Genomic DNA, 27,931 nt, shown 5'->3' on the forward strand with positions numbered 1-27,931 from the left:
GTGTTGATATTGTTAGGGATTCTTCTTTTTTGAATTTTGTGATGTCTAACATTTTAATTAACCAGTTTATAAATTGTACTTCTAAATTTTGCAACTCAATAGACTTCTTACATTACCAGGGGTTTTTTTTATAAATATGTTGTTAAGCCTTTAATAGTTGAAATTTTTATCTTTAAATAACTTTATAAATTTTTGAAAATGAAACATCTGCTTTAAAATGAATTAGTTGTAATGTGTACAGGCTAAGTAGAAATTTTCAAATTATTGGCACTCTTATTGATTTATAAAATTGAATTTGTTTTATGTATAGTCAGATTAAAGTGTATAAGGTTGTAACAAGGTCATTTCCATTTTAAGTGATTAAAAATTTCATACCATTGCAGAATTTCAGAGAAAAGTCAAGCTGAAAGTTTGTATTTAGTTTTAGAAGACATGTGTGTTTAGTACATGTGCACACACTTATATCTGTGTGTGGATACACTTATATGGTATAACATATTTATGATATTGTTTTTCAGACATTACAGCAATCTACCTCAGAAGAAAGAAATGATTCGGGTATGAAATCTAGCATGGAGGACAGCGGCACACCTAGTGGATCTTCACATTATTCTTCTGGTAAGTAAATAATAATTATTATTCCAAAATAAAAGTATTGTTTTTTGCAGAACATATGTAATTATTTTTTGTTAAGTTATTATTTATCTCTTAGTATTCCTTAAGTATTTGACTTGATTTAAAAAATTGTTCTTATTGATAATCCTTTTATGTTTAACCGACTTTAAAAAAAGTTGTGGTTCTCATATCTTATTATGAATTCCTTTTATATATCTTCAGTCCTTATTCTTTACTGAATGGACAGTTTTTTATGATTCTTTTTCGTTTTGTAAAGAAAAAGTTCTGATAATCAGAACTAATATAATTCAAAGATATATTCATTTCTTTTGGCATCATTGCCTAATGTTGGATTGGTATAGTGTAATGATACACATGGTCTGAAGTCATTAAATATTAAAAATATCTTTGTATTAAAATTAAAAAAAAAAAAGTTGAAAAATAATATATATTATGTATTCCCATCAGCTTAGCTTATCTTTGGTAGCATGTAAGTTTCATTCACTTTCTTTTTTTTTATTAAGAAACATTTGTCATATTTACATTACTTGCATACAGCTTTTTTTTATGTTAAGAGAGTTTTTTGAGATCTATTATCTTCAAAAGATAAATAAAACTAAAATATTGTAAAATAAAATAAACAGTTGTAAAAAATTAAAAAGCTTTAGTATAAGGTCTTTAAAATTTTTTATTATTTGTCATCAAATATACCTCTGATTCAATAGATGAAACATTATCAGTTGTTATATTCAATGTGCAGATTGACTTTTTTTTGTACAAGATTGACAAGAATTCTTGTGTAAAATTTATCACTTAGACATTTGAATTAAGCTAATCAATTCTTTTATTTCTGCTTCAAATACATAAAAAAAATTGAAGAGTATGATAAACTGAAAAGACTGACTGCTTACTGTTGGTGCTGTGGATCATAAACTTCTCTTTATAAAAATATGATCTATCCAATAAACATATTAAGTAAAATTAAACTAGTTGTTGGATTTCCTTGTCTTTTTTTTTTATAGAAATAAAATCTTATTTGTATTTTTTTGTAGTATTAAAAATGATGATAAAATAATAATTTATGTTGAATTGAATTGAAAATTAACTACACCAGTATTCCACAGTAAAACAGCTATACAAATATTCACACTGTCTTTTCCATTATCTTGTTAATTAGATTTATAAAAATATTACATTCTGTAATAATAATGTTAACTCATGTTTTGATGCAGGAGATTTTTTTTCTACATTGAATTTTTTTTAAAGATGGTTGCATAATGGAAAGTGACCAAAGGAAAAATTAAAAAAAAAGTATTTTATTTAAATGAGATAAAACTGTTGTGATGTATGTTTAAGTGATCATTTTTTTAGAATAATTTTAAAATAGAAGTTTTAAATGCACTGTCAAGAAATGAGGTGAAAAATTAGATATTTTGATATAATTTTTAAATTATTATTACCAATCTTTTTCAAATATATTAGAACTCTCAACAGTTATACGAATTATGTGGTGTAATGCTAGCTATTGTGTGGTATAAAACTTAGCTGTTAAGTAGTTCAAAATATAATGCTTCAAAAACAAGCTTTCCTGTTTTGTACTAATCTAAATTTGGCTGTTATTTTGTGTCACTGTCCTGCTGATATTTGTTTTTCTCATGTGAGATTTAAGTTTTTTAATTTATTTAGGTATTAGATTATGTTACAAAATTAAATCTGTAACACAGTGCCAATCTTCGTGCTGGAGTGGTAGTATCTCGGCCTGGAGGTCCCGGGTTAGGCATGGCATTTTTCATATGCTAAAACAAAGTACATTTCATATTCCTATGCACAAGCTTCAAGCTTATGTAGTGAACTAATTCATCAAGCAAAAAAAAATTCAGTCACTTAAAATTTTTGCTACAAATAAAGGAAGTTGTTGAACATCTATGTGTAATTTTATTGACAAGCTTAGCTTTTTGGATCTGTTGACTAATTAGCAACTTGGCCTTTTTTTTGACTTAAAATCATATTTTATAATATGAAGTATGTGCGTGGATAAAGTTTTGTGATTCGTTAAACCAAATTCATCCTGTTGTTGGGAAAAAAAGGGCTAAGTTACTATTTTTGAACTGGATGTTTGGGATTTATTTTTTAATCTGTTTGTTTCTGAAAAATGTGTGATGTGTTTTTTCATAAATTGGTTGGTTAATGATTATAAGTAAAAAAACTTTTCCTAATAATCAAACCATTTCTCTCTTTTTTTTTTGTTTTACCAGTTGACCACCATTATTAAAACCAGCCTTTATGAATTTTTGCAGCTTTTCTGAAAAGCAATTATGGCTTTTTCCAGCAGAATCATAGTATATCTGAACATAATAGAATAATATTATTGATTAATGTTGGACCTGAAGAGTGTTTTATTAAATTGAATTTTTGTAACAAAAATTTTTGAAACTGAAAAAACTCAATTAAAAAAGTTGTTTCAGTAGAATAAATAATTTTGGAAAATTATTTTACTATGGTTTTTAATATTTTCTTTTGTGTTAAATAATAATATTACATCTTTATTCAGCTTTATATTTATATAAAGTCGTCATTCAGCTTCATATTAAATGGTTGTCCCAATTGGCTACTCGTTGGTTATCCTGCCCGTGGTCTTATAATGTTTTGTTGATGTTCTGGCACACTGAAACTTCCTTTTTTAATATACTATAAGCTATCAAAGGATCCTTATAATTTTGAAAGAAAAACTATTCATTAATTTTTGTACTAAAACCTCACCTGTAATATTAATAATTTGTCTTTTGCAGGTGAGAGATTACCTAACCTGTAATATTAATAATTAATAAAGCTTGGTTAGTAATTATTTAAGTTTGTCTTCTGTAATCCTTTAGTCTTATTTTGGGAGTCTGCTAGTTTCTTTTCTGCCTTCTTCCTACTCTTATCAGTAATTCATGAGCTCTCAAACCTCTCTGCCTTGTGTTCTCCTACCATCTTAATGCATTATTAGATCTAACCAGTTACTATCATCTCATAAGTAATGTTATTACTATTATTAGAAGCTTTATTTTTGGTGCTAATTACCTTTCTTGAGTCTTGTTAGCTTATCTGTAGGATGTTGGGAGAGTTGGGCCTCCTTAAGTTTTTGCTTCTATAGAAAGAGAATTTTGTCAACTTTGGGTTTAACCAACTTTAGAATAGTTAAATCACATATTAAGTGTGAAATACAGAAAATATTGAATTTCATGTTTTAGAGTTAAAGATCCAAAGAGTCAACAACTTTTTAAATATTATGAATAAGTTCACTTTAAATAAGTTTTGTAATAATAAAAAAATATATATATATATATGTATTTAATTTTATATATTTATAAAACATGTAAATTAGGCCCAGGTACTAGTTTATTGAGTCTTTCTTTTGTTGAAGTGCTTTTGTAGTGTACACTATTTCATCTCGTATTTATACTCGTATGTAGATTATTTAAATATTTAGTTGGTTGAGTAAACAATTGTTTGTTTTTAGTTAAACATGACTGAGAGGAATCTAAAACATAACTTGTTAATGTTCATTATTAAAAAAAAGAATGTCTGAGATATGGATGATGTCTGCTAAAGAGTACTTCAGTAATATAAAAAATACAGTTAGATAGTGACTGGCTTTAATTTAAGTATCTATCAATATAGAGTTATACAAAATAATTAAACAAGTTCTGTAGAAATTCAGTCTTTTGTTCTCTTTTTCTACGATTGAAAATTATTCAAAAAATATAGTTATTCTGTCTTACTTTTTAATATTTATTATTTTTCTTGTACTCTTTTTTTTTTAGTATTCTATTCTCACAAACTCATATTGAAATGGAAATTACTATATTTTCAAGGTTTTTTATCTTGATTTATTTATTAATTTCTAACTTATCATGAAAATTTTTTATAAACTGAATAAAAGATATATATATATATATATATATATATATAAATATTTATTTATCCCCACACATGCACACACGCACGTGCATGTGCACACATGCATTAACTTTGACACATTTTGTACCTATTTATATATTTTCTACTGAAAATTACTTTATTAAATATCATTATTGTAGTACTTACTTATTAATGATTGTATTTAAATGTATTTCAAGTAAAATACATTGTGTAGTAGAACCCCAGTTTTTATGATAAAAATGTGTAGTTAGTATTGAAAGACAGACTTTAGAAAATTTATTTGAGGAAAGTGGAATATAAGAGTGGTAGCACTGGTTTTTTGATCTTCAGGATATTGGTTGAAATAGAGTTCATAACATACGTCGAGTAACATATGTTCATAACATATATGGCTTGGATTCATAGCCAAGTTAGCTGTGAATCCATAGCTAACTTGGCTATAACAGCTGCATAATATAAAAAAGGTCAGGAATTTTTGAAAAGCCTTATCTGGTGTTGGGTCCTCATCTGTGCCCTTGTGTATCATTGAGTTTGAAACGAGATGACTCTCCTGCCTGCTTCTTTTCAATACCTTTTTTTAAGGGTGCAGCCTTTCATTTTTGGGGATAACTGTTATTCATTTGATTCTGATAGAATTATTTAGGAGTTTTTACAATTTTAAAGTATTATACTCGATAGATATTACAATGTGTTGTTTGTGTTTCATAATGTGTTTTAAATCTTTATTATTTTGCCTGTGATATTGTGCGTTTTGATGGTTAATTTTATTTGCCTTATATTACTGTTATATAGTTATTCATGATACCTAGCATTGGTATTGTTGAACCAGTTTGTTTAAAGAAGTATTGCTTCCCTGGGTGCAAAAAAAAAATTTTTTTAATTGAGAATTCACTGCTTTAATGAAGAGATTTGTAATAGTTAGACTTTTGTTTCATTCTTTTGTTAGAATTTTAGTGCTTTGTTTGCATGATATTGAATGGATTATTTTTATTTTCCTCCTAACATCTTAGATTTTGGTTGTTTTTTTACAAAGCTATAAAAAACTAATGATAAAGTTATAGGGTGGTCTGTGTTAAATAATCCATTTCTGATGGTGTAAGCTGACAATTTATGAAATTGAATCATACTTTTGATGGTTAGTTATAGAAAGAGTTATTTACAAAAAAGTCATTAACTTTTTTTTTAAGCCAGTGTTGTATGATTTTCCTGGTAGGGATTATCCCATAATTGTTAACTAGAAGTTAGTAATTCATAGCGTACCACCGTATAGCATATCATTTTGAAGTAAGCAGTTCATTACTTATTTTGTTTTATGAAGCTTTTCAGCTCATCTTATGAACTGGTTTTTTATTCGTTCCTTTTTGAGGTCCAGAGGTTAGAATCAAATAGTGACGGTTTGGTTAATTATCACCCTATTCCTTTACCTTTTCATTAGAGAAGAAAGTACAACATTCACAGTTGGGTCTTTTATGTACATTATGACTGTACGTAAGTAAAAACTCGCAGCTGGATTAAATATACAGTTTGCCTTTTGTGGTGTAGCCATGTAGTTGTCTTGTCTGTGTTTTTGTTGTATAACAGTGGTGAGTGGTAGACCACACTGTAGCAGTAAGAATTTTCCCTTTGTATCTTTTTTTTAAAGTGTTTCTGTTGATAACACTGGTTGGTATTGTACTAAATCACATTGTAAACTGTGCTGATTTGCTTTTAGAACATGTATTCAAGGTATAATTGGTATATTAACGAATAAATGGGGTTCTACTGCATTTGGTGGTCATTGTATTTCATTATTTTTGTAATGTTTTGTGAATGTTTTCTATATTGTATGTTTGCTCAGTTATTTTTTTAATTTACCATTACTTTTTATTTTAATTTTGCTGATAAATTGTTTTTAGTATTGAAGTTGGGAGCAACCTTTCCTTTCCTAAAGAAGTGGATGATACCATAATTAAATATTTCTATTAAATTACTGTTAAATTACTACTGTTTTTTTTTTACTTATATATACTGTTGTTAATTTATCAGAGATTGTCTTTTTTTCTTTTACTAAGAGATAATTTTATATTACTTTATTTGCAGTTAATCCCTTATGTTTTTTATCATGGTATTTTTTGAAAGTGCTGTTTGTTTAGATATAACTATGTCTGTCTTAATATTAATTTCATTGAACAAAAGAGTACTTAGTTTAACTTGTGAATCTTAATTATTTTAGCCATTATGTTTTACTTCACTAACAAAATCATTTTAATTTTCATGTATTCTATCCTTATTTATTGGATGACAAAATAAATTCAGATTTTAGTAGTTTGTTTCATTTATATATTTGTAACTGGTATTCTTTGTTTCTTTTTGATCATATTGTTTAAAAAAAATTATTGAGCTCTACATTGATTTTTTGCATGATTATTTTGATTGATAGTTTTTATGTCACTTCTGTCCAGTTTACTAATATTTGAATTTATTTAAAAAACATATTTCTTCATAGCTCTGTTCAGTATCATCCATTTTACTTCAATTTCCTGCAATGTGAGGGCCTATTAGAAAATATCTTTTTGTGCCTTTTATTACTTTTTTTTATTGATAGGATTTTAATTTTTTTTAAAGTATTAAGTTAAAATAAATTAAGGTCATAGTTTGTTTCAGACTTATTTATTTTTGTTGGTTGCAAATTTAATTTTGAAATGAAAACAGCATTATATTATTCTGAGAACTTAATTATTCTTATTTAAATGATAAGTTTAAATCTGTCTATTTAAATAGCTTAAATTTAATAGGATTTTGTTTAAATTTGTTGATTTATGATTGAAATCATGGTATTCAGACTGAAAATTCTTCATGGTATACGTTTTAAAAATCATTTAATGTAATTCTGATGTGTTTTTTATCTATAATGTTTAAGAGGTTGGTTCTGCATTATTGATAAATCATGTAGCTACCAGATGCTCAGTTATTTTTATGTTTTTGCTAATGTAAGAGTGTTCTTTCTTTTATGATTTGTCATCAGTGTCTGTTAATTTTCTCTCTATTACACCTTTCTCACTTGGTTAAAACATCACTCCTGGTCATGTTTTTAAAACTTTTCCTCTTAGAATTTTTCCCCGATTCTATCAACCCCAATTCTCTTAAATTTATTACTCGAGGCATACTTAAATTATTTAATTTATACTTGCTCAGAATTGTTTTTTATAGGTTTTTTCATAGATTTCATTATCTATGCCATGATTTTGTTTTCTAGTTTCTTCTGAAACTTATATTTAAGAAATGCTTTTCAGTTACCTACATTGTTTTTTGTTCATTACAGTAGTAAGCAGTTTCCTTACACTCCTGGAACTTGTTTTTCTTTAAAGTTCTGATTAAGGACATAGAATACATTTTTGTTTTAACTCTCCATTTGCTCAGTTCTTCAGATCATTAATTGCTAATCGTAATTATTTGTTTTTTCAAACAAGGCATCATGTAGAATTTATGATGTTTACATTTTCCTTTATTTTAGCAAGTTCCTGTTTTATAATGCACTGATTATGATATGAATAAACTTCAGTCTTACTTTTTTGTGTCTGTTGACTGTTTTGAGCAGTTCTTTATTCCTTTCCATTCTGTGGCATTCTCTTAACATACGCATCTTTAATTAACTGTTACGTATATTCAGTGTTTAGCCTGTTTTTACTTTTTACACTTCCTTCTAAAATGAAATTCACTTACTGTGGATGTCATAATAAGTGGTCTGGTACAAACTCTCCTTCAGTTCATATTAGAACTCTTTCATTTCATATTCTATTTACTCTTCTAATTTTCAATATTTTCCAATGAAGCCATTTATCAAAAGCTTCTTCACCCATTCTTTAAACCAGCAGTTTTTTCTACATTAAAGCTTTCCCAACTTGTGGTAATCTGTCTTTTGATATCTTGTATATTTTGTCCATTCTTTATAATCTTACTATTTAAATAACAATTCTATAATTTCAGACATATAGTATCCTGCAGTTTTTATTGTTGCTTCTTATATAATTAATGCAAATTAAGAACAAAAATATTAGGTGACATCAGTGTCTTACTACAGCTTGATTTTCTTCATTTTTTATAACTAAAACTTTATAGCTATAAATCTTCTCAATTTCAATTGAACTGTTTAAAATGTTATATAAACATGTATACTTTACATTTCTGTGCTTACTTTTGCTTACTTTTTGAAGATATGCAATGACAAGCCCTTTTTTCAACATGCCTCCAAAATTTATTTCAAGCCTTAAAACTTAACTTTTTTTTTCTAAAATGAAATTGATCTTTTGATTTTACTATATAAGTGTAAATAAATGTTTTAACTAAGATTTGTAACTACTGCAATTTTTATTCCTCCATTCAGTTAATTCCATTCTTAAATAATTGTGTGTAGTTTGTCTTCTGTTGATTTCTACTTATGTACTTCAACAGTTACATTAATCATATGGGTGTTTGCTGTTGTAGGCTGTAGCTAACTGCTTACATCTGTGTGTTCCATATTTGTAGTTGTGTTACCTTGTACCAGAAATATTTAACAAAATTATTGCTGGTGAAATGGTGTATATTTTTAATAACTTGTGTATATAAAATCAATATTGTTATTACAGTTGTTTTAACTAAATGTACATATTTTTAAATTTATTTTGTTTTTTCTACATGTGCAATTTTAGATACGGTTTACTTTTTTTTTTTATTGGTGCATAAAAGTAAAACTTACACAATATTTTGTAAATTATCTTTATCCGAGGAAATTTTAATTTCAGAATAGTTGATTTTTTAAAATAATGATTTTATCAACTTCTGTTCTCAGTACAGTTAAAAAAAAAGTATTTTAAGTTAATATTTTAGTATATCACTTGATTTAAAGAACACATATTTAAAAGTCATTGTAATTTTCTTGTAAATGTATTTTATTATAATTTTTTAAAATTTACTGCTGATATTGTTTGCAAGTAGAAAGTAAAATTAAAATTCAGAAGTTGTATTAAATGTTTGAAATCATTCCTTATTAATGATTTTAAATTTATTTTCAATAATGTAAAATAATCTTAATCTTCTCTTTCACCTAAGCAGCTGGTCATTTTTTAAGTTCATTATCTTTTAGTGATTAACAGCTACTGGTGGTTGGAGGGTTAACACTTAAAATCCCTGGCACTATTGTATTGCATCTCTGACTGTGCATGTTTAACTTATGCCTGTAATAATTTTCATTTATTAGTTAATATTTAACATTTTGTACTCAATGAAACGCAATCATAATGTTTTCATAATTGACTGAATATCAAGAGTTGACTGCATAATTATTTTAAATTCACTTACTTTCCCACTGAATTTATGAAATAAATTGTTTTTATTCTTGAAAGATTTATGAAAATATACAATTTAAGACATATGTACTTAAGAAAATAGTTCTTATAGTAAGAGAATAACAACAGAATTCATATTTATGCTATTTCCATTGTTCTTTCATTATTTGTATGTTACTAGAGGTTATTACTTCAACTCTACTACTTAAATGCATTGAGTGATTGTGAAAAATCTTAAATAAACTGTAATTTTGAAGGGAACATGAGAGAATATATATCATTTCTTCACTTGCTCATACCTTTCTTCACTTTTTATCAGATATAAGAATGCTACTAAACTCAATAGCTAAATAAATAGATTTCTAATGATGGATGATCAACTCTTAGTGGCCATCTGCAGAATGATTACAGCACATTTACTGATGTATACGATTGTCCTCTACTCACTAACATAGACGTAAGGCCATTGGCCAGCTTCTACTCAATTCTTAAGGATTAACCAGTTTTTTTTCCTGTTACAATTTTAGAAAGATTTTGATATTTGTAGGTAAATCTTTTAATAAGAAAATTCTAGATTAGCTCAATTCATGTTCTGTTACCAGCACGTTTTATTGCATTTCTACTTTGAATTATTTGTTTACTTAATCACTATATAAGAAAATTTAGTGTGGGTTCACCATGTTAGAACTACTTTTTTGCACCAGTATTTAGTAATTTTAATATTATTATAGGTAGGTCTGTTATAATATTTATTAATTTTGTATTTATTGCTATTATTATTAAATTATTTTTATTTATGGTATCAGAAGCTTCTATACATTCCTAACTCGATGGTTTGTCGTTGGTCCCGCAGGGTGGGGTGGTTCATCACAAATGCAGCAACAGAAGCAGCACCATGTTACAGAACAGGAACAGCAAACAGATAACGATTGTATAATTATTACACCTTGTAGGAGTCTAAGTCAGTCATCAGCACACAGTCAGACATCACGCTGTCAGTCAGCAGAGCCACACATCACAATCACGCCAACAGAGGGGCAGGTTCAATTCTCATCACCATCGGACTCATCTCGTCAGTCATCTCCATGTCATTTTCCACAGTCACCATCTCCAAGTGTCCGTGGTCGGAGACGATCAAATGATCCACAACATTCAGAGAATTTTCGTAATGCTTTAGAAGCTGTACGTGTTGGTGGTTTAGGATTTTGTAAAGCAGCTCGTCTTTTTGGTGTTAATAATCGAACTTTATGGTTAGAGTATAAGCGCCTTGGTTATCCAGTTGTGAGACGTAGTCTTAAAAATATGAAATCCAGTAATGAAGATAGTGGTTATGAAATAGTGAAACCGGTGACTACCAAACAGAGCAGATTAGACTTATCACAAACCACATGGACGCCTACTACAACAGCATCATCGAACATATTTGATGCAAGTTTTTTTTTTCAAAATCAGTTTGAAAACTATTTACCAGTCATTAAATCATCAACAACTTCATCAGCTCCATCAAATGTTCATAGTCAGCAACATGATTACCATCATCATCAACATCATCAAATAAAAAATTACACAAATACTGGTACAATTATGTTGGCAACAAATAGTGGGTCAAATAATTTAAATGTTACTGATCTGTCTTCTCCACTTTCCAGTAACAATTCACCACATCCATCACATCAACCTCATCAACCATTGCCTATTCATCCACCTCCACCTTTACCACACCCTCCACCTCATATGCCATCTTCAAATTCTCAAAGTGGTAATTTGTTACCTGGGAATATTATAAAGTATCAGTAGCAACGGATGTAAAATAAAAGTTGCTAAATTGGTAGCAACTTTTATTTACTTAAAAGCTTTGTACAGAAAAAAGGAAAATACAAATAAACGTTCTGTTTATAATGGAGTTCGTAATGTAAATAGAAGAAAATTATTATCCGAGATAAAAGATTTCATGGTTACATATATACTTGTATATATTTGTTAATTATTATTCATAGATAAACAGCTATACATAAGTATATATTTGAAAATATAAATACTGAAACTTTTTTTTTATATTTGATACACCGATATGTGCACCATTCGCTGTCCTGCACATGTCCAGATGGTAATCCAGCTCTTCCCACATACTCACCAGCGTGTCGGCTGTAATTGATATACTACTGTTGCAACAATCCTCTCCTGTAGGTGGTTAATATTATGGATTTTCTTCCTTTAAACAACGTATTTTTACATACCCCCATAAAAAGAAATCTAGTGGGGTCATGTCTTAGCTCCTTGGTGGCCATGCGATGGACCCTCCTCTTCCAATCCACCTGTTTTGAAACTGAATGTATAATGCAGTGTGGACACGGTTGCTGTAATGCAGCGAGCGCTGTCTATCTAGCTGATATAAAATTAATCCCGTTTCTTCAATATCGTCAGTCTGTGGATAGACCTAAAGTTTGAGCATACCACAGAAAATATTCATTAATTGTGCTTTCTACAGAAATGAACAGGTTCATAATATGGTCATTCATAGGTCCACACCAAACATTGACTTTGGGAGAGTCACGCTGATGTTCAATAATTTCAAATCCTGCAATCGGTTTACTGACTCACTAATGTGGAATGTTGTCTCATCTTAAAACAAGGCATTTTTAAGTAGTTCTCATTTTCATTATTTTCATAAGCATTAAAGCTGCAGAATCCATTCTTTTCACTTTGATATGTAAAAGTTGTATCGTATATGCATCTAGTCTAAGCTTCTTTCGCACCACTTTGTACACTGCAGGTGTAGGTATTCCTAACTCTAAACTACGCCTTGCTAGTTACTTTTCTGGGCTATGTGCACAAGATACTTGGATCTATATTCCACATTCTGTTCTGTTACGGATGGCCTGCCTGATGACTTCCCCTTTAAAACAATGCATGTTTCCTATAGCTAATTAAATCACTTGAGTGTTGTTTTATCCATATGCTTGGCACTGCCATATTCACATCAATAATTACGCTAAGCTATGATAACTGATCTTGTTTTGATAAACCAAATCATGCATTTAGGTTTTACTGTGGTGCTGTTGTAATCAAAATGAAACTGCCAACTGGAAACGCAGTGAAGGTCACAGTGGTGCCAACTGCAATGAATATTTGCAATGAAAAACTTAAATGAAAATAAATATGAAAACCAGTCGGAATTGTAATGACTGATGTATTTATACATGGGGCATTCACGTGCCCATTCTTTTGTGTAGGTTTTTAACTGATTCCATTACTTCATTACAATTTTTTGGAACCAAGGAGTTCTTTTATAAACACCCCGATTGTGTATATATATATATGATGTACCAAACTTAATGTATAAATCTATAAAATGTGTAAGTTTTATTTAGTTTAAAATGTCATGTTTTGAGTAATCATAAAGTAACTTTTTTTCTGTGAATCCTGAAATATTAAGCTAAAAATTGTTGGCCATTCTTTTTGCCTTTTTATCATATCAGTACCCAGTCTTTTGTGTAGTTTTTTTTTTAATATGTTCTGTATTTGAATTTTTTGTTTGTAGGACTACTACTTAATTTAAGACCTTTTTTTTTAGCTCCATAGCGTTTGTGCATATACTTTTTATTACTTGGTAGCTTAGTTTACCATTTACAAAAACGTTTTTGTTTAATTTTTTCATTTATTTACTTTTGCTTTTTTTTAATCTTAATGTTCTTTTATTAAAATTTTAATGCCCTGCTAAATAGTTCTAATGGATTAGTACTGTAAAAAAGTAAGTTAAATATAAAGAATATTACTAATGTTCTGAAATCAGCTCTCAGTGATTAATGTTGTTTTCAGAGTATTTTCTGTACAGCTAAATAATTAGATGACAAGAATCTAAACTTTGAGTATATTCTTGTAAATTCTTTGCTTGGTTTGGTCAACATTTGTTTTTATTTAGTAAAGTATTTATGTGCTAAAGTTGTATGAAATATAATTTAACTTATAATCAGAGGATATTTTATTTTTCTAACTTCTTTACTTACCACTGTATCAAATTATTTTGTGTCTTTTTGTTGGGGTCAGTCATATATTTGGCTTTGAAATGAAGAAGTGCTAAAATGAATGTGTGATAAAAGAAGCCTTTTTAAAATTTTAAGAGAAGAATTCAGTTTTGTGAGAGGGGATAATTTTTTAAGGAATTCTGGATTAATATATTTTGTAGTGGAGGGAGTTATTCATAAAATTTGAATATTTAAAGAAAATAATTAAAATGAAGGATGCTACATATTATAAGATAAAAAGCAACTGTGAAATAGAGGATTATAAAAATGCACCAAACCACTCGAATGATGAATTGAACTTTTTTATATGGTAATTTGTTAGCTAGTGTATTAATATATTTATTTAAAAAAAGTGTAGTTTTAATTCAAATTGTAATCTAGATTATTATGTACTTTCTAAATAGCGAGGTCTTATTTGTAGTGATTAATGTTTTTTATTATTTTTGTAAAGATATTACTAATGATGGTGATGATTGGGTAGTAGGCATTTCGTATGTTATGGTTACATAGGTTAAGTGAATACTTTGGTAGTTATATAAAATGTTCAATATGAAGAAAGCAGTGGATTTTAGATAATGATTTATTGTTTTACTATTAGTTTAGTCTGCAAATTCTGATACGAGCAAATTTGTATATCTATAGATCTAATAACTAATTTAACAGTTCACCTCGATGTCATAATAATTACCTGTGTACAGTAATTTTAAAAGTATATAAGGAGAAATAATGATATTGTAAACACTATTAATATCATAATCTGAATATTTTATCATTTGTTAATGATCTTAGAAATTTTGTTTATATATTATAAAAAATAAAAATGTTTAATATGTTTTAGAAGGACGTCTCAAGTTTATTTTTATAATTTTTAGCATTTGTTTGTAAGTTGTTCTGTTTAATATCATATTTCTCCAATCAGGTTTGTGTGTTTTGTTTCTAATTAAAGTTGAACTCAAATTTGTGTTTAATTTTAATAGATGTTGATTTACATCAATTTTTTCATAATTATACTCTGTACAATCAACTAGAAATTTTTGTTTGTAAATTAACAGTTATTTTATTCCAAACCTAAAAAAATGTATTTTTCGACAAAACTTTTTCATGTCTTACCCAGTTTTTCTTAAACCTAAGTGAGATAGAGATCTGTGACTTCTTTTATTCAATTTCTTAGATCAAAAACCATAAGGAAGCATCAAATTTACCCCCTTAATTTATATCACAAGAATTTTAGTATGGTTTAATTTCAGAAGGAGCAAAAAACAGGGTTAAATGTTTTACAAGTCAAAAATCGCTAATGAACTGTTTTGTAAACTATGTTCATATGAACTTTTTTCCTTGTTTTTGGATATAGATCATCTCCTGAGAGATTGGGGATATCAAAAAGTTTCGAGGCTAGCTCTGTTGACAAGAAATTATTTTATTTATCTACGAATATTCGCTGTCAATTCAAAGTAGTCCCCTTGCACAGCAATATAGTGTTCCCAGTGTTCTTGCCACTTTTCGAAGTTCACTTCTCAAAGTGTGGCAAGAACCTTTTGCGATCTGCATTGGAATCCACAATGATGTCAAAATGGCATCATTTAAGTTGATTTTCAGTTGCAGGAAAAGGGTGAAGTTTGTAGAAGCCAAATCTGGAGAATATGGCATGTGTGGAAGTGATATATAGTGTCTTGAGAGAAACGTGTGAGGAGAGAACAGTGACAGGGTGCATTGTCATTGTGGATCATTCAGTTTTGCGCATGCCACAGCTCTGGTCACTTTTGCCAAAATTCCTCTCAGCTGCATTAAAACTTGACTGTAGAACTTGCTATTGACAGTCTGACCAATGGGGATGAAAAAACATTCTCGGTGAACAGTGCTGTGAATATTGAAAAAGATGATGGACTTGTTTTGAATTGGAGACTTCTCTCGCCATTTTTGGTCATGGAGATGATGTGTTTATCCACTGAGAAGACTATTGCTGTATCTCAGGGTCATATCTACACCCAAGTTTCATGCCAATTATGATCCTAAACATGATGGATGGGTGGGTCATCCATGGCATGTTCCTATGGCTGCTGGGACACCAACCTGGGGATATACAAGTTGCTGAATGGTTTTGACATTTTCTGGTGTTTAGCTCATTGAAGGTCTTCCTGACCTTTCATTGTCTTCCACTGATGTTCTGCTCTTGAAGTGGTCATGTCACTCAAAACACCTTGTATGATTCATGGCAGTATCGCTGTAAACTTGTTGCATCACGTGTCAGTGGTAGATTTGTTGAATTTCACAAAAAATTTCATGTTTACTCTTTGTTCAAACTTGCTGTTCATATTGGAATCACAAAAGTGGTAATGCACATGGTCACAATAGCACGAGCTGCACAATTACTGATGCATACAGTGCAATGTCTCTGATACACTAACTTAGGAAGGTCGATGCTCCCTGTGACTGTGCATGCGTTCTTGTGCTGTTATCTGTTGGTATATTACAGAACTAGTCTCGAATCTTTACACATGAACACACGCATGCACACACATACACACACACACACACACACACACACACACACACACACACACACACACACACACACACACACACACACACACACACAGAGAGAGAGAGTGAGAGTGAGAGAGAAATTTTGGGAATTTATTTCTCCAGAAATATTGGAACATAATAATAAGTCAAGGTGGTGAAAGTCTTTGCTTTTTACTTTTAAACTTTGCATGCTGTATTTGTGAAGTTCTGTAGATGTTGAAACAATCTACATGTCATATCATTCTGTACATAAAACATAATATTGATGTATGTAAACATCCTAACAATAGAAGCCATTCAAAACTCATTTCTGCTAAATCATCAGTCTTCTGTGTATATGATATTCTTAATTTATTCTTGAAAAACAAGAAACAAGTTTGTTTGGTAAGGTTATAGTTTCTACACCATAGAAATAGGTTTACTTCTACTGATCCAGTTGTTGGGGAATCAAACATTCAAGCTTTGTGCACAGGAAACCTGAAACAGGTTGATTCATTGTTCTGCATGAAAATAACACAGATGATTTTTCTCATTCAATATCACTCAAAAATAACTCTTCTTGCATGTCTGGTCAGATGTTTCTTGTAATTTTTGTACTAGAATTTGTTATTCCAATCAATTTATAATTTGGAATAGAAGCAATCTCCCTGCATTTGTTGCACATCTCAAGGTAATATTGTAACCCACTTCTTGTGCAAAGGAAAAACCTGTAATATTTCTGTACATTCAAGTGCTTGAACCAATTCTTAATATTCTATAATTGTGAAGTTAAGATTCTTTAAAATCCTAGTGTTGAAATCAATAAATCTACCTATGCAGTTAAAGTAAAAGGAAGATATTTTTAGTATATTTATTTATTCTCTATTTTCCAATGAATAATATATTTTTTTGGAGGTTTTGTCATCATCAGTACTTTAGTAAATAATTCTGAATATTTTTAAAAATTACAAAAATATAAATTAATATTATAAATATTAAATTAAAAAAAAATTTCATATTATTTTGTCAAATTCTTAAATGTTATAAAACATTCTTGTGTGTGTATTTAGTTTCTCAGCATAGTAGTTTAAATTTTATAATGATATTTTTAATATATATATATATATATATATATATATATTGTTATAAGAATAAGTAAATTTTAAACGTATTTTAAATATTTAAATAGAAAGGAAAGGAAGGTGTGTAAAAAATAAATGTTTTTTATCACATGGTCATAAAAATTTATATTTAATTCATTACAAAACAAATTATTAATTGGAATGCTATATGTAAATATAGACCATTTATATTTATGAATGATTTAACATAACCAAAAATATATGTTAGAATCTTGCAAAATATTTGGTGAAAATGTGGGACCGTGCACAAAGAAAGGGACCTTATGCCTAAAAGTAAATTTTCATATTGTGATGGCTTTATTATATTGCAACCTTGCTGTGTTGAATTAAATATGTCACCCATTTCTTTGTTCAAAATTAAGCAGCTGATAACAAATAGGATTAAAAATTAAAAATTTTATTTTAAAAAAATTGTGTAGTTTTTTGTTCATTTTTTTGTCATTGACAGTTCTTTCATAAAATCATATTTTTTTTATTAGGATTGCTACTTAATACCATCCATTTTTGTACAAGTTCTGGCACTTGATGGATAGCTCTTCAGAATAATTTGATCAGACATTTCTTGTGGATGTCTGATAGTAAGTCTGAAATGATGGTCATATGAATCAGTATATTTTTGGCATGCCACCTGGTTACTGTCAGCACTAAAACTAAAATGATGTAATCTTTGGCAAAGATTGGTAAAATTTTGATGGAACATGTCCCAGTTATATCAGGATACAATACAAAATTTTTCCTGTGTGTCATATATTGGTACTGCTAAACTTTATCTGCCTGCTGACACCTGTACAACACAGTGCTTTACATCCTCATAAGTACCAGTAGTGACATTTGCTTATTTCTATTTAATCAACTCAAATATATGACCAGGTGCAAACCAAGTATGTCCAGTAAGAAAAAAATTCTCTTTGCTCCCTGTTTTTGTACACCATTTGAGGTACTGTAAGATTATGTTGTGTTTGTTTTGGCTTGCACACTTATCAGCAAAGAGCCACAGTTTATCAATATTTTTTCATTTTCTAAATAATAATGTAATATCCTTGCAATATAATTTGGGCCTTTTCTGACATCATACTTTATTTATAATAAATGTGTTTTGCTGACCTTCATTATAGATACCAAAAAGCCTAATTTTTTTGCAGGTGTAAAATATACAACACATATCATTTGTGATGATGAAGGATAATTTATGTTTTGTGCATAATCAGTTGGTAGGGCTAATAAATTCTTTCTATTCATCTATTCACTTGTGCTTTTGAATCTGAGTTTGACAAAGTTATCTTTCAGTTGTAGTTCTCTCCAAGTGAGTCATGGCTATGTCAAACTTATTTTTTTCATCAGGTAAATTGTGAGCTTGATGTATTTCCATAGTATTCAATTGACGTAAATCAGGTGTGGGTATCATTGTTACTGAAAATTGGCAGTGCTGTTATGACACCTGATAGAAACTACATTTTCCCATCAGCGTCTTCTTTGTCATAGTACAGCAATGTTGATTTTTTTTGTAAACTTCAACTTTCATTTCAGATGGAGATACTTGCATCACATTATTTTTGATGCTTGGAAGCATATCTGTTAAGGAAATTGCAATTTTCTCTGCAAACAGTGTAATAAATTTAACATTTATTTCCAGAGCTGTAATAAATTTAATTACAGTAGTTCATGGCAGTTGTGTGCAAATAAATTTTTAACTTCAAATTGGTGGAGTGTGAAAATAGAGTGCGGGGAGCATGCTCTATTTTTCACTCATTTTTTTGAAGAAGTTTAAACAAGTTTTACATTAATTCTTGGTCTTGAAGAATAGACACTTGAAATTTGAAATGGACACCAAAACAATTACAGTTGCCTGAAGAGTCTTTTAAAAACAAAGTACAATATCTCAATAACGAATAAACCAATTTTCTTGTGTAACCACTTATTGAATTTGCAATTCCAAGAGCTAGCTTTTAAACAATAAAAATATTAAGGAAGCTATTTTTGTAATAAATATTGGCTTTACAAAAAATGGCCATTTTTAACGGTTTTTTAGCTTTTTTGCAGTAACTGATTAACAAAATTCAGTGTTAATCATTACTTAAATTATAGGTAATGTAAATGACCTCACAACTTTTATTCAGAACCTTTTTTGCCTAGGAAGTTTACTTTGGCCTACAAAATTAAAAAAACTAATTTTCAACACCTTTAACGGCTGCCATTTTGTCCAGTTAGTGTAAATTTTGTCCAGTGGTATATAAACAAGTTATACTTATCCTAATCAATAACCCCATGTACTTCTCCAAACTCTGCTAATTTTTTAGCAAAAAAATCCTTATTGACTGGATTAAAATATAAACAGCTGCTGTAACTCCCTACATGTTTACATTGCTCATACCATACCTATTGCATTAACCATGGTAACCAACCCTTGTCTGTAGCTCTATTAATATAATACTACAAGAAGAAATGTAATGATCTGGCATTCAGTATCATGTAAATAGATTTTGTGTGTCCTGGATTTAAGGGTTTATCACCAAACTGAATTTTAGGCATAAAGCTCCTTTCTTTGTGACTGTAATATAATATATATAAAACATTAAACTATTGTACTGTAATTATAAATAGAACTTGCCTCTTCTGTTTATACATCTAAAAGTCCCTTGAAGACTCTGCAGATTTGAAATATGTCGAATGAAATTTGCAGTGAAGTAATCTTTTTCTAGTGTATTCTTTTTCAGGATGGAATATTACGTTACACATAGCATGTACTTTTCCAAACCTTTCACTATCTTATTCTAGCTTTTAACTTAGCTAAACATTTTTGGATCATAAGTTTGCTATAGGTTTTTTTGGTGTCAAAACTATTAACCACTTTACTACATTAATCTCTTTTTCTTCAGAAATTTATACTTTTTCTTTATGCTTTTAAGTTATATTAAAAGTTTGTAATCAATTCTTTTTATCATTTTCCACCATTTAAATGAATTTGTCCTCTTCCATGTTCAGTTGCAAAGGTTTAGTCATCTGTATAATAAGATGTTTAAGAAATTATCTTATCCAGTAGTGTTTGAACAAACTGGGTTGTAACTGTTGACTAGATGGCTTTCATCATAGTTGTTGAAATCTCATTTTAAGCAAACATTATGGTTTTTTATCTTAGTAAATAGCTGATCGTTTTTGAACTGCTTCAATGATATGTTTTACCTTTAGAGCACCTCTTACAATTCATCTAAATTTTTGAAAGTAATAATTCTTGAAAGCATGAATTTGGTCTTTGGTATATAGTTTAGAATGAGTTGTAATTTTTAATCTGTTTTATTCTGATATCTTTCTGTTTATGAGCTGGAAATATGGATTAATTTTTTCAGCCATCCCTTGTATTTTAAAAGTTATGGATATTTGAAATTGATTTTAATTTATTTTAGAGAATCAAATGCAGCATTTTGTAAATTAAATTCATTTATTTTTACTTCCTATGAAGTAAAGGAAGTATTGTAAGCGTGAAAAATTTTGGTTTTCAGATTTCAATGGAAATATCCATTTTGACTAGTTTTGGCGTGACATCTGTATGTACATACGTACGTACGTATGTATCTCACATAATTCAAAAATGATTAGTTGTAGAATGTCAAAATTTTATATTAGGACTGTTGTAACATCTAGTTGTGTACCTCCCCTTTTGATTGCAATTGACTTGACCAGAAATGTCCAAAAAAATCCAAAAAAATTTGATTTTGAACTTTTTCTTAACTGCAGTAATAGCTCTTGTATCATTAGTTCTAACGATGTATCATAATTGGCACTTATTTTCATTGGTTCCAGAGTTATAGCCAAATAAAATTTTAATTAATGAAATATTTGTTTCTTACAAGGAGAAGGCACATCCATTCAAATCAGACTTCATACATATATTTTTTTAACTTTTTTTTAATATCGATTTTTTTAATAACTATTAACCCCTGATTATAAAAAAAAATTAACAGTACATAATAATTCAGTAATAACAATACAAAAAAATATATGAAAAAAATCAGAAGTTTTATGTACTTTTCATTTTAATTCAAATATTTTTACAATCAGAGATTAATAATTATTAGTAAATCAATATATTTAAATTAAAAAAAAAAGTTAAAGAAATATATGTATATGAAGTCAGATTCGAACTGATGTTGGTTACAGATTTGACGTTTTCTCACTTGCACCACATATCTACTTCAGCAACGTGAAACAAAATTAATATATAAACTAATATATAATGCTAAGGCAATTTTTAGCAGCAAAAAATGTGTATATGCAATTTAATAGGTGTACAAGGAAGTATTTGGTGTTCACAGATTTTTTTATTTATGCATTTTTTTCAGTCTACTTGATAATAAATATAGCTATAAAATTTAGTAACATTCCCCTGTTACGTTTTTGTTTTCATTTTGTTGATGGTTACATAACCATAATAATTTAATATCAGATAGATATAAGACTAACATTTATTTAAAGAATAGTAAAGGTACTTTTACTCCATCCTAATTTTCAGGTAAAATTGTTGAATTAATAATGCATAAATATTTGATGTTAATAAAAACTAATATTTTAGCAATTGTGAAACTGTCTGCTTTATTAAAGAAGTGGAGGATCGTATCTCACTTTCAAATGAAATAAGTTTAATGAAGTGCAGCAAAAAATGTGTGTGTGTAATTTAATAGGTGTACAAGGATTTTATCAGATTTTTTTTTTTTTGTTCTTAAGTACATTTTATTATTCCAAAGTTTTTATTTTCTGTATACTGCAAGTTGAGTTGAAAAATGATTATGTATTTTGTAAGTAGATTTTAAAGGGTTTGTATAATATGTGACTGTTTAAATTAAAACCCTAACATTATAAAATTCAGTAATATTTTTGTGTGGCATATTCTTTTAGACAATTACAGAATTTATTTTTATTCCAATATTTATTGGGGGAAAAATATATGTGTTTACTTTTAATAATTTGTTACAGAAAAGTCTTCTTTTTTGTATTTTAATTTGTAATTTGAATTAGAATTTAACTTAAAATGTAAGATACTGTTGTAAAATTTTTTTAAGGAAGAGTAGGTACATAACCTTTTACTTTCAAGTGTTATATTATAAAAATAATTTCATGTAACGTTTGAATATATTTGACAAAAACTTTTACTTATTTTTATATTTATAAAAAATTGTATATGTTTGATCATATATAAAAAAAAATAACATTAAAATAATTGAAAAAGTAGTTTTAAAAAGAAATAAATTAGTCATTGAAAGAAACGGTTTTAATTATGTTTAAAAATAATTTACATAAGTTTTTTCTAGATCATTTTCTTCTGATTTTAATCCAGTGTATGTATAAATTATGTATTTTCAATTAGGTGATTGCTGTATTCTTCATTATACCACTAAAATGCATAAATTGTAATGGTATAACTCTATTACCACAAATTATTCTAAAAGTATTTGCAATTGTTTTAATTTGTATCTAACAGGAAAAAGTATCTTCATTCACAAATAAAACATAATCAGCGATAGATAAAATGATCTGTTTGAATTTAATTTTTTAATTCTTATATTTTTATTTGCATGTCAGAATAATTTTTTTTACATTTAAATTCTTAATTGAATTAATTTTTATAAATATTTGTAAAAAAATAAAACAACTCATGCTGGTGGTAAAAATGAAGGAAAAATAATTAAAATTCTACTTGCTGTTTATTCTGGAAAATCTAGGAATGAAAAGTTATCTTATATTTGATAACTATAAGGTGCTGTTTGTAAAATATGAAAAGAATATTCTAACTCTATTTTTTAACTTAATGACAAGTACATAAGTACATAGAAAAGACAGATAAATAACAAAAAAGTATTAATAAGCCTAAATATGCTGGAAAGTATAGCATTTTTAGAAATAATAAAATTCTACTCATGCTCATAGCATCAAAACAATACTTTTTTGTTAAGAAAATTATAATTCATTAGGAAAAAAAGATTTCTTTATAATACAAAAAAACATAAATTTAAAAAGATATATATATAAAAATTAATTACATATTGACAGAAAATTAATGGTGGACATGTTCTCATTTTTTATGATTTCTACAAAACAATTTCTTTTTTTCATTATGCATTAGTTCATGCAGCATTTTTCTCACACAAAATTTGGTAATGACTTGCATCCCACATTTTAACTTCCATTTTCAAGGTATGAAACCAGATTTCTGGTTGTAGTAAAAAAAAAATTAAAATCGATCGACATGTTCAGAATAATAAAAACATAAAAACAGATTTTCCGGTCAACATTGTTCAAATCGATAAAGCCTCTTCTAGTGCTGGGACAATTTCGTCATAGCCGGCCGTGGATGGTACACCCCTGAAGAACTTCCATTATCTGGCTCTGAAGTGCGGTGAACTTCCTGAAATACAGGCCAATGGTCAATCCTATGGCCTTTTGGAGCAACAGATTTCTTTTTTAAGTTCAACTCCACCAGCTGAGGAAGGTCTATCTTGTTTAAGAGTACTTGTTCTTCTGATTTTACAAAGGGTAGATGCCACTTCTGTTATGAAATTCTTTTGAGTTAATTTTTCTTCTTCTTTTGCCTTTTTCACTCTGTTATACAAGATCCAAGCATTAATAGCCATGTCAAACATGTAGAATAACTGAAAATACCACTTTTTGCATTTCATTGCTACTCTATGTCTTTTAATGTGTGCATCCATCAAATCTACTCTACTCATGTGTTTATTGTAGATTTTATCATTTTTGGTCATGATGTGTTGATGTATTTTTATCCTTTCTCATATATCTACATATTGTATCAATTGGTTCCTCTCCACACAGACTAGACATTATGTAAACCAAGTTGTTGTCCACCAAACCAAAGAAATCGGGCAGTTATTACTGTGTAATAAATTCTTCTGCATATCCTTTGCTATTGTTCTGTACTTGCTTTTTGTTACAAAACAGCAAATTTGTTATGTGGTCTGATCTTATCATTCCCAGTGAAAATATATATCTCTTTTTTTCAGAGGAAAAAAAGCTTATGCTTTGATCAGAGGAAGGGAGGTATAATAATTATCAAAGTAGATCGTGTAATGACAGTTTTGTGGAACATCCCTTATCAAACAAATTACAACATCTGAATTAATTCCAATATCTTCCTCTTCACAAGTTTTGTTTTATAACTGTACCCTTCATAATCAGATAACATATACAATTTATAACAACATCTTCTAGGTTTGCGAGAATTATATTGCATCAATGAATGTTTCACTTTAGTGGTGCAGACTTATTCATCTACAGATAAACTTTCATTCATTGGATTAAAAATTTTCATTTACGTGTTCAATTATTGGATGTTACTTGAACAGTTTATCTCAAGCAGGATCATCAAGAGGTGAGTTTTTTCTTGTCATTGAAGTGCAAAAGCGAATGGATGTATTCAAATGAATTGACACCTGTATAGTCTGCTTCACTAACTCATTTCCAATAACTGGATGCCACAGATTCCTAATATTTCTTACAGATGAAATCAGAATGATTCCAAGAAATTTTTGCAATGAGTTTTCAGTTACGTTTGTTGGTTTATTCGGATCTTTCTGAACAGAATTCAACAAACTTTGTTCACAGATAAAATTCAAAAAATCATCAAAAAAATAACTGAAGAAATGGATTTTCTAAATTTAAGAAATAATTGGAAAGATTTGAATCTCCTTTAAATGTTTTGTCAATATCTTGAATTATTAGGGACCCTTCTTTTTATCAAATATGTTTTTCTAAATTTTTCTTTTGGCTTTTGCTTTTTTTTATTTTTTGGAATATTTGTTTTACCTGCAGGCAATTTTGAAGTAGGTTTATCAAGAACCAAACCAGAGTTTAGTTCTTTGGTTGACTGAGGCACTGTATAAACAGGAATATCATCAATTTTCTTACCTCTGTTGTATAGCTATATTTATAATATCAATTTTTTGAAACAAAACTTCATCAGGCATATTTTCAAATACTTCATCATCATTGTCATAATCTTATAATTTCCCCAACTCATCTTTGCTAATGTAAGACATCTCTAGTAATTGCACCAAATCATCATTAGACAAAGCAATCTTGTGTTTATCATATAATAGATCTATGTGTAGATCCATAGCCTGAAATGAATGAAATATTTCTATTGGCAGATATTTTTAAAGAAGTTTACTATAAGGACCTCACTACATGATGTATCAAATATGATACACTGAAAATGGTGACAAAATCATTGCTCTGTATGAAAAATACATAAATGTGAATATTAAATGATAAATGCTTACATAAGAGAGAACTGTAGTATTCTTTTATTTTAAAAATCTTGCAACTAACATTAAAAAAAAGTAATATGAAAACAGCTATTTCCACCTAACTAACAAAATCCATGCATGTTGTAGTTTCAGAGCTTACAAACTTAGTAGTGGAATAGCTGTTCTTATTACAATATAAGTGTTACTGTTACTGCATGATGTATCAGATTTGAGAATGAAAATAGTTACTAAATTATCCAACAGATTTGAGCCAATGCTACAAAATAGAGTATCAAATATGATACACGATGCACTTACGGGTTAAAAATAACTAATCGGTTATTGAATTTTGTCTAGCTATTTAATAATGGACTAAGATTCTTTTTTAAAATTCGCTTATTTCAGGAATTAGGTTGGACCAATTTAATACTGCGGACTATTTCAAATTGACTTTTCCCATTGATTAAAGTTAGAGAATATTATCTTAAAGTCCCTTCATTTCTAAATTACTAATCCAGTTAGTTGTCATCCATGTTCTGGTGCTCACACCATTGCACTAGGTTTGCAGACCCTTGTTAAATACTTTGTTCCTAACACAAATTGAAAAACGTTTTTCCACCACAGGTAGCAAATCATCAGATGTTGCCTGACTTGTTTACCTAACATTAAAATCAGGGATGTTATCAATCGTTGGCTCTTTATTCAGTTATTCATATTCAATGTTTTTTATTTGGTTTATAATCCTCTTCTTTTACAGTGCCATCTTTGACCTTTGATTTATAGCTTTTGTTGGATTTATATCTTAGGTTTTACTAAACTTTATTAGACTAAATTTCATTTTTGCAAAACCAGGATAGTTGTTTCTTTTATTGTTTTAATTGAGGTGTTTTTTAACTGGATATTGTAATATGATGCATTATCAGTAATTGTTACAGAGTTGGGCATAAGTTGGAAATGAGATTTTTATTTGCTAATTTAAAATAATTATAGCAGTTAATCTGATTCTGTGTTTTTTCTTCTATCTATTCATGACAGCATGTACAACTTGTGCATTAGTACATCAGTACAATTTTTGTTTCCACATTTCTTTTAAGTTTGTAGAAATGTAATATATCACGTCTTTTCACAACTTATTTTTTATTTGCTTAAATCCTGGATTCTTCAAGTTAATTTTAATATTCTTCTCATTCTCTTTGTACTTTTGGAGAGATGAATTGCACAGCTCTGCTGTAGGAATAAGTTTTTTTTAAAATAAAACTTACATAATTACATACCTTACTTTACCAAAATTGTCTAAGCCTGTGACTACAATATGACTGTAAACTTATACATTCTGCTAAATATAAAACAATAAAACAGTGGAGGCCTATTGAATTACTTGAAATAAAACCTAATTTACTTAATAAATTCATTTCTGATATTAAGATGTATTTGTTTAATTTAACAAGCAGTTTATTGCTGTGAAAGCTAATTGGATAATTCATGAATAAGTTTTGTTATTGTAAAAATCAGTAAATATAATTAGGATGCAGTCATAATTTTAGTTATAGAAACTACTTTTGACTTTTCCTAATTTCATTTTTTCTTGACATTTATGATTAGAATAATGCTTATCAGTAGTATGTCTAATTATGTTCTAACAACTAAATAAAGAATCTATGTACAATAAGAGTACATATTATATGATGTAAATTTTGGTTTAATGTTTTAATCAATTTACAGTGACATTATTCATAAGTAACACTGTGATAATTCAATGGAATCTATTTAAAACACAGTATAAAAACACAAATAACAAATCCTCCTATCCACTTCACCATAGTTATGTTTTCATGAGTATTAAACTTCACATTGTCTAATTTTTGTTTGATTTTAGCTTATTTTTCTAAATTTTATTATGTATTTCACATTTAAAATTAAAAAAAAAAAATCATTTCTATTCATTTGTACCTGCCAATTTTTGTTGCTATAATAAAAGTATTGTACAATTTAGTATTCAAATAAGGTAGAATTAAATAATTTTTTTGATTCTTGTGAAAATCATTTAAGAGTCAATATCTATTATTTGTATAAATGTAATGGACATTTACTATACAGTTTTTTATGAACATTATTTATATTATACTCAAAATATAATGCAGCTTATAAATATATACTAATAG

At 28.3% G+C, this 27,931-nt stretch overlaps 1 protein-coding gene across 2 annotated transcripts in view; it reads left to right on the top strand.

Moving 5' to 3' along the window:
* The window catches only part of LOC142328784 (uncharacterized), an 85,580-nt gene that overhangs the window by 34,637 nt on the left and 23,012 nt on the right, over positions 1-27,931 (top strand). Inside the window, exons 6-7 of one of the 2 annotated variants that reach the window (XM_075372813.1) lie at positions 519-618; positions 10,699-14,585. In XM_075372813.1, the coding sequence (XP_075228928.1) occupies positions 519-618; positions 10,699-11,642 (1,044 nt within the window). In that variant the 3' untranslated portion in view covers positions 11,643-14,585. Of the gene's footprint in view, positions 1-518; positions 619-10,698; positions 14,586-27,931 lie in introns of those variants that run through there. The other variant, XM_075372814.1, reaches the window with a different exon arrangement.

The sequence above is a fragment of the Lycorma delicatula genome, chromosome 8 (genome assembly GCF_047948215.1).
Source record: "Lycorma delicatula isolate Av1 chromosome 8, ASM4794821v1, whole genome shotgun sequence".
NCBI lineage: Eukaryota > Metazoa > Arthropoda > Insecta > Hemiptera > Fulgoridae > Lycorma > Lycorma delicatula.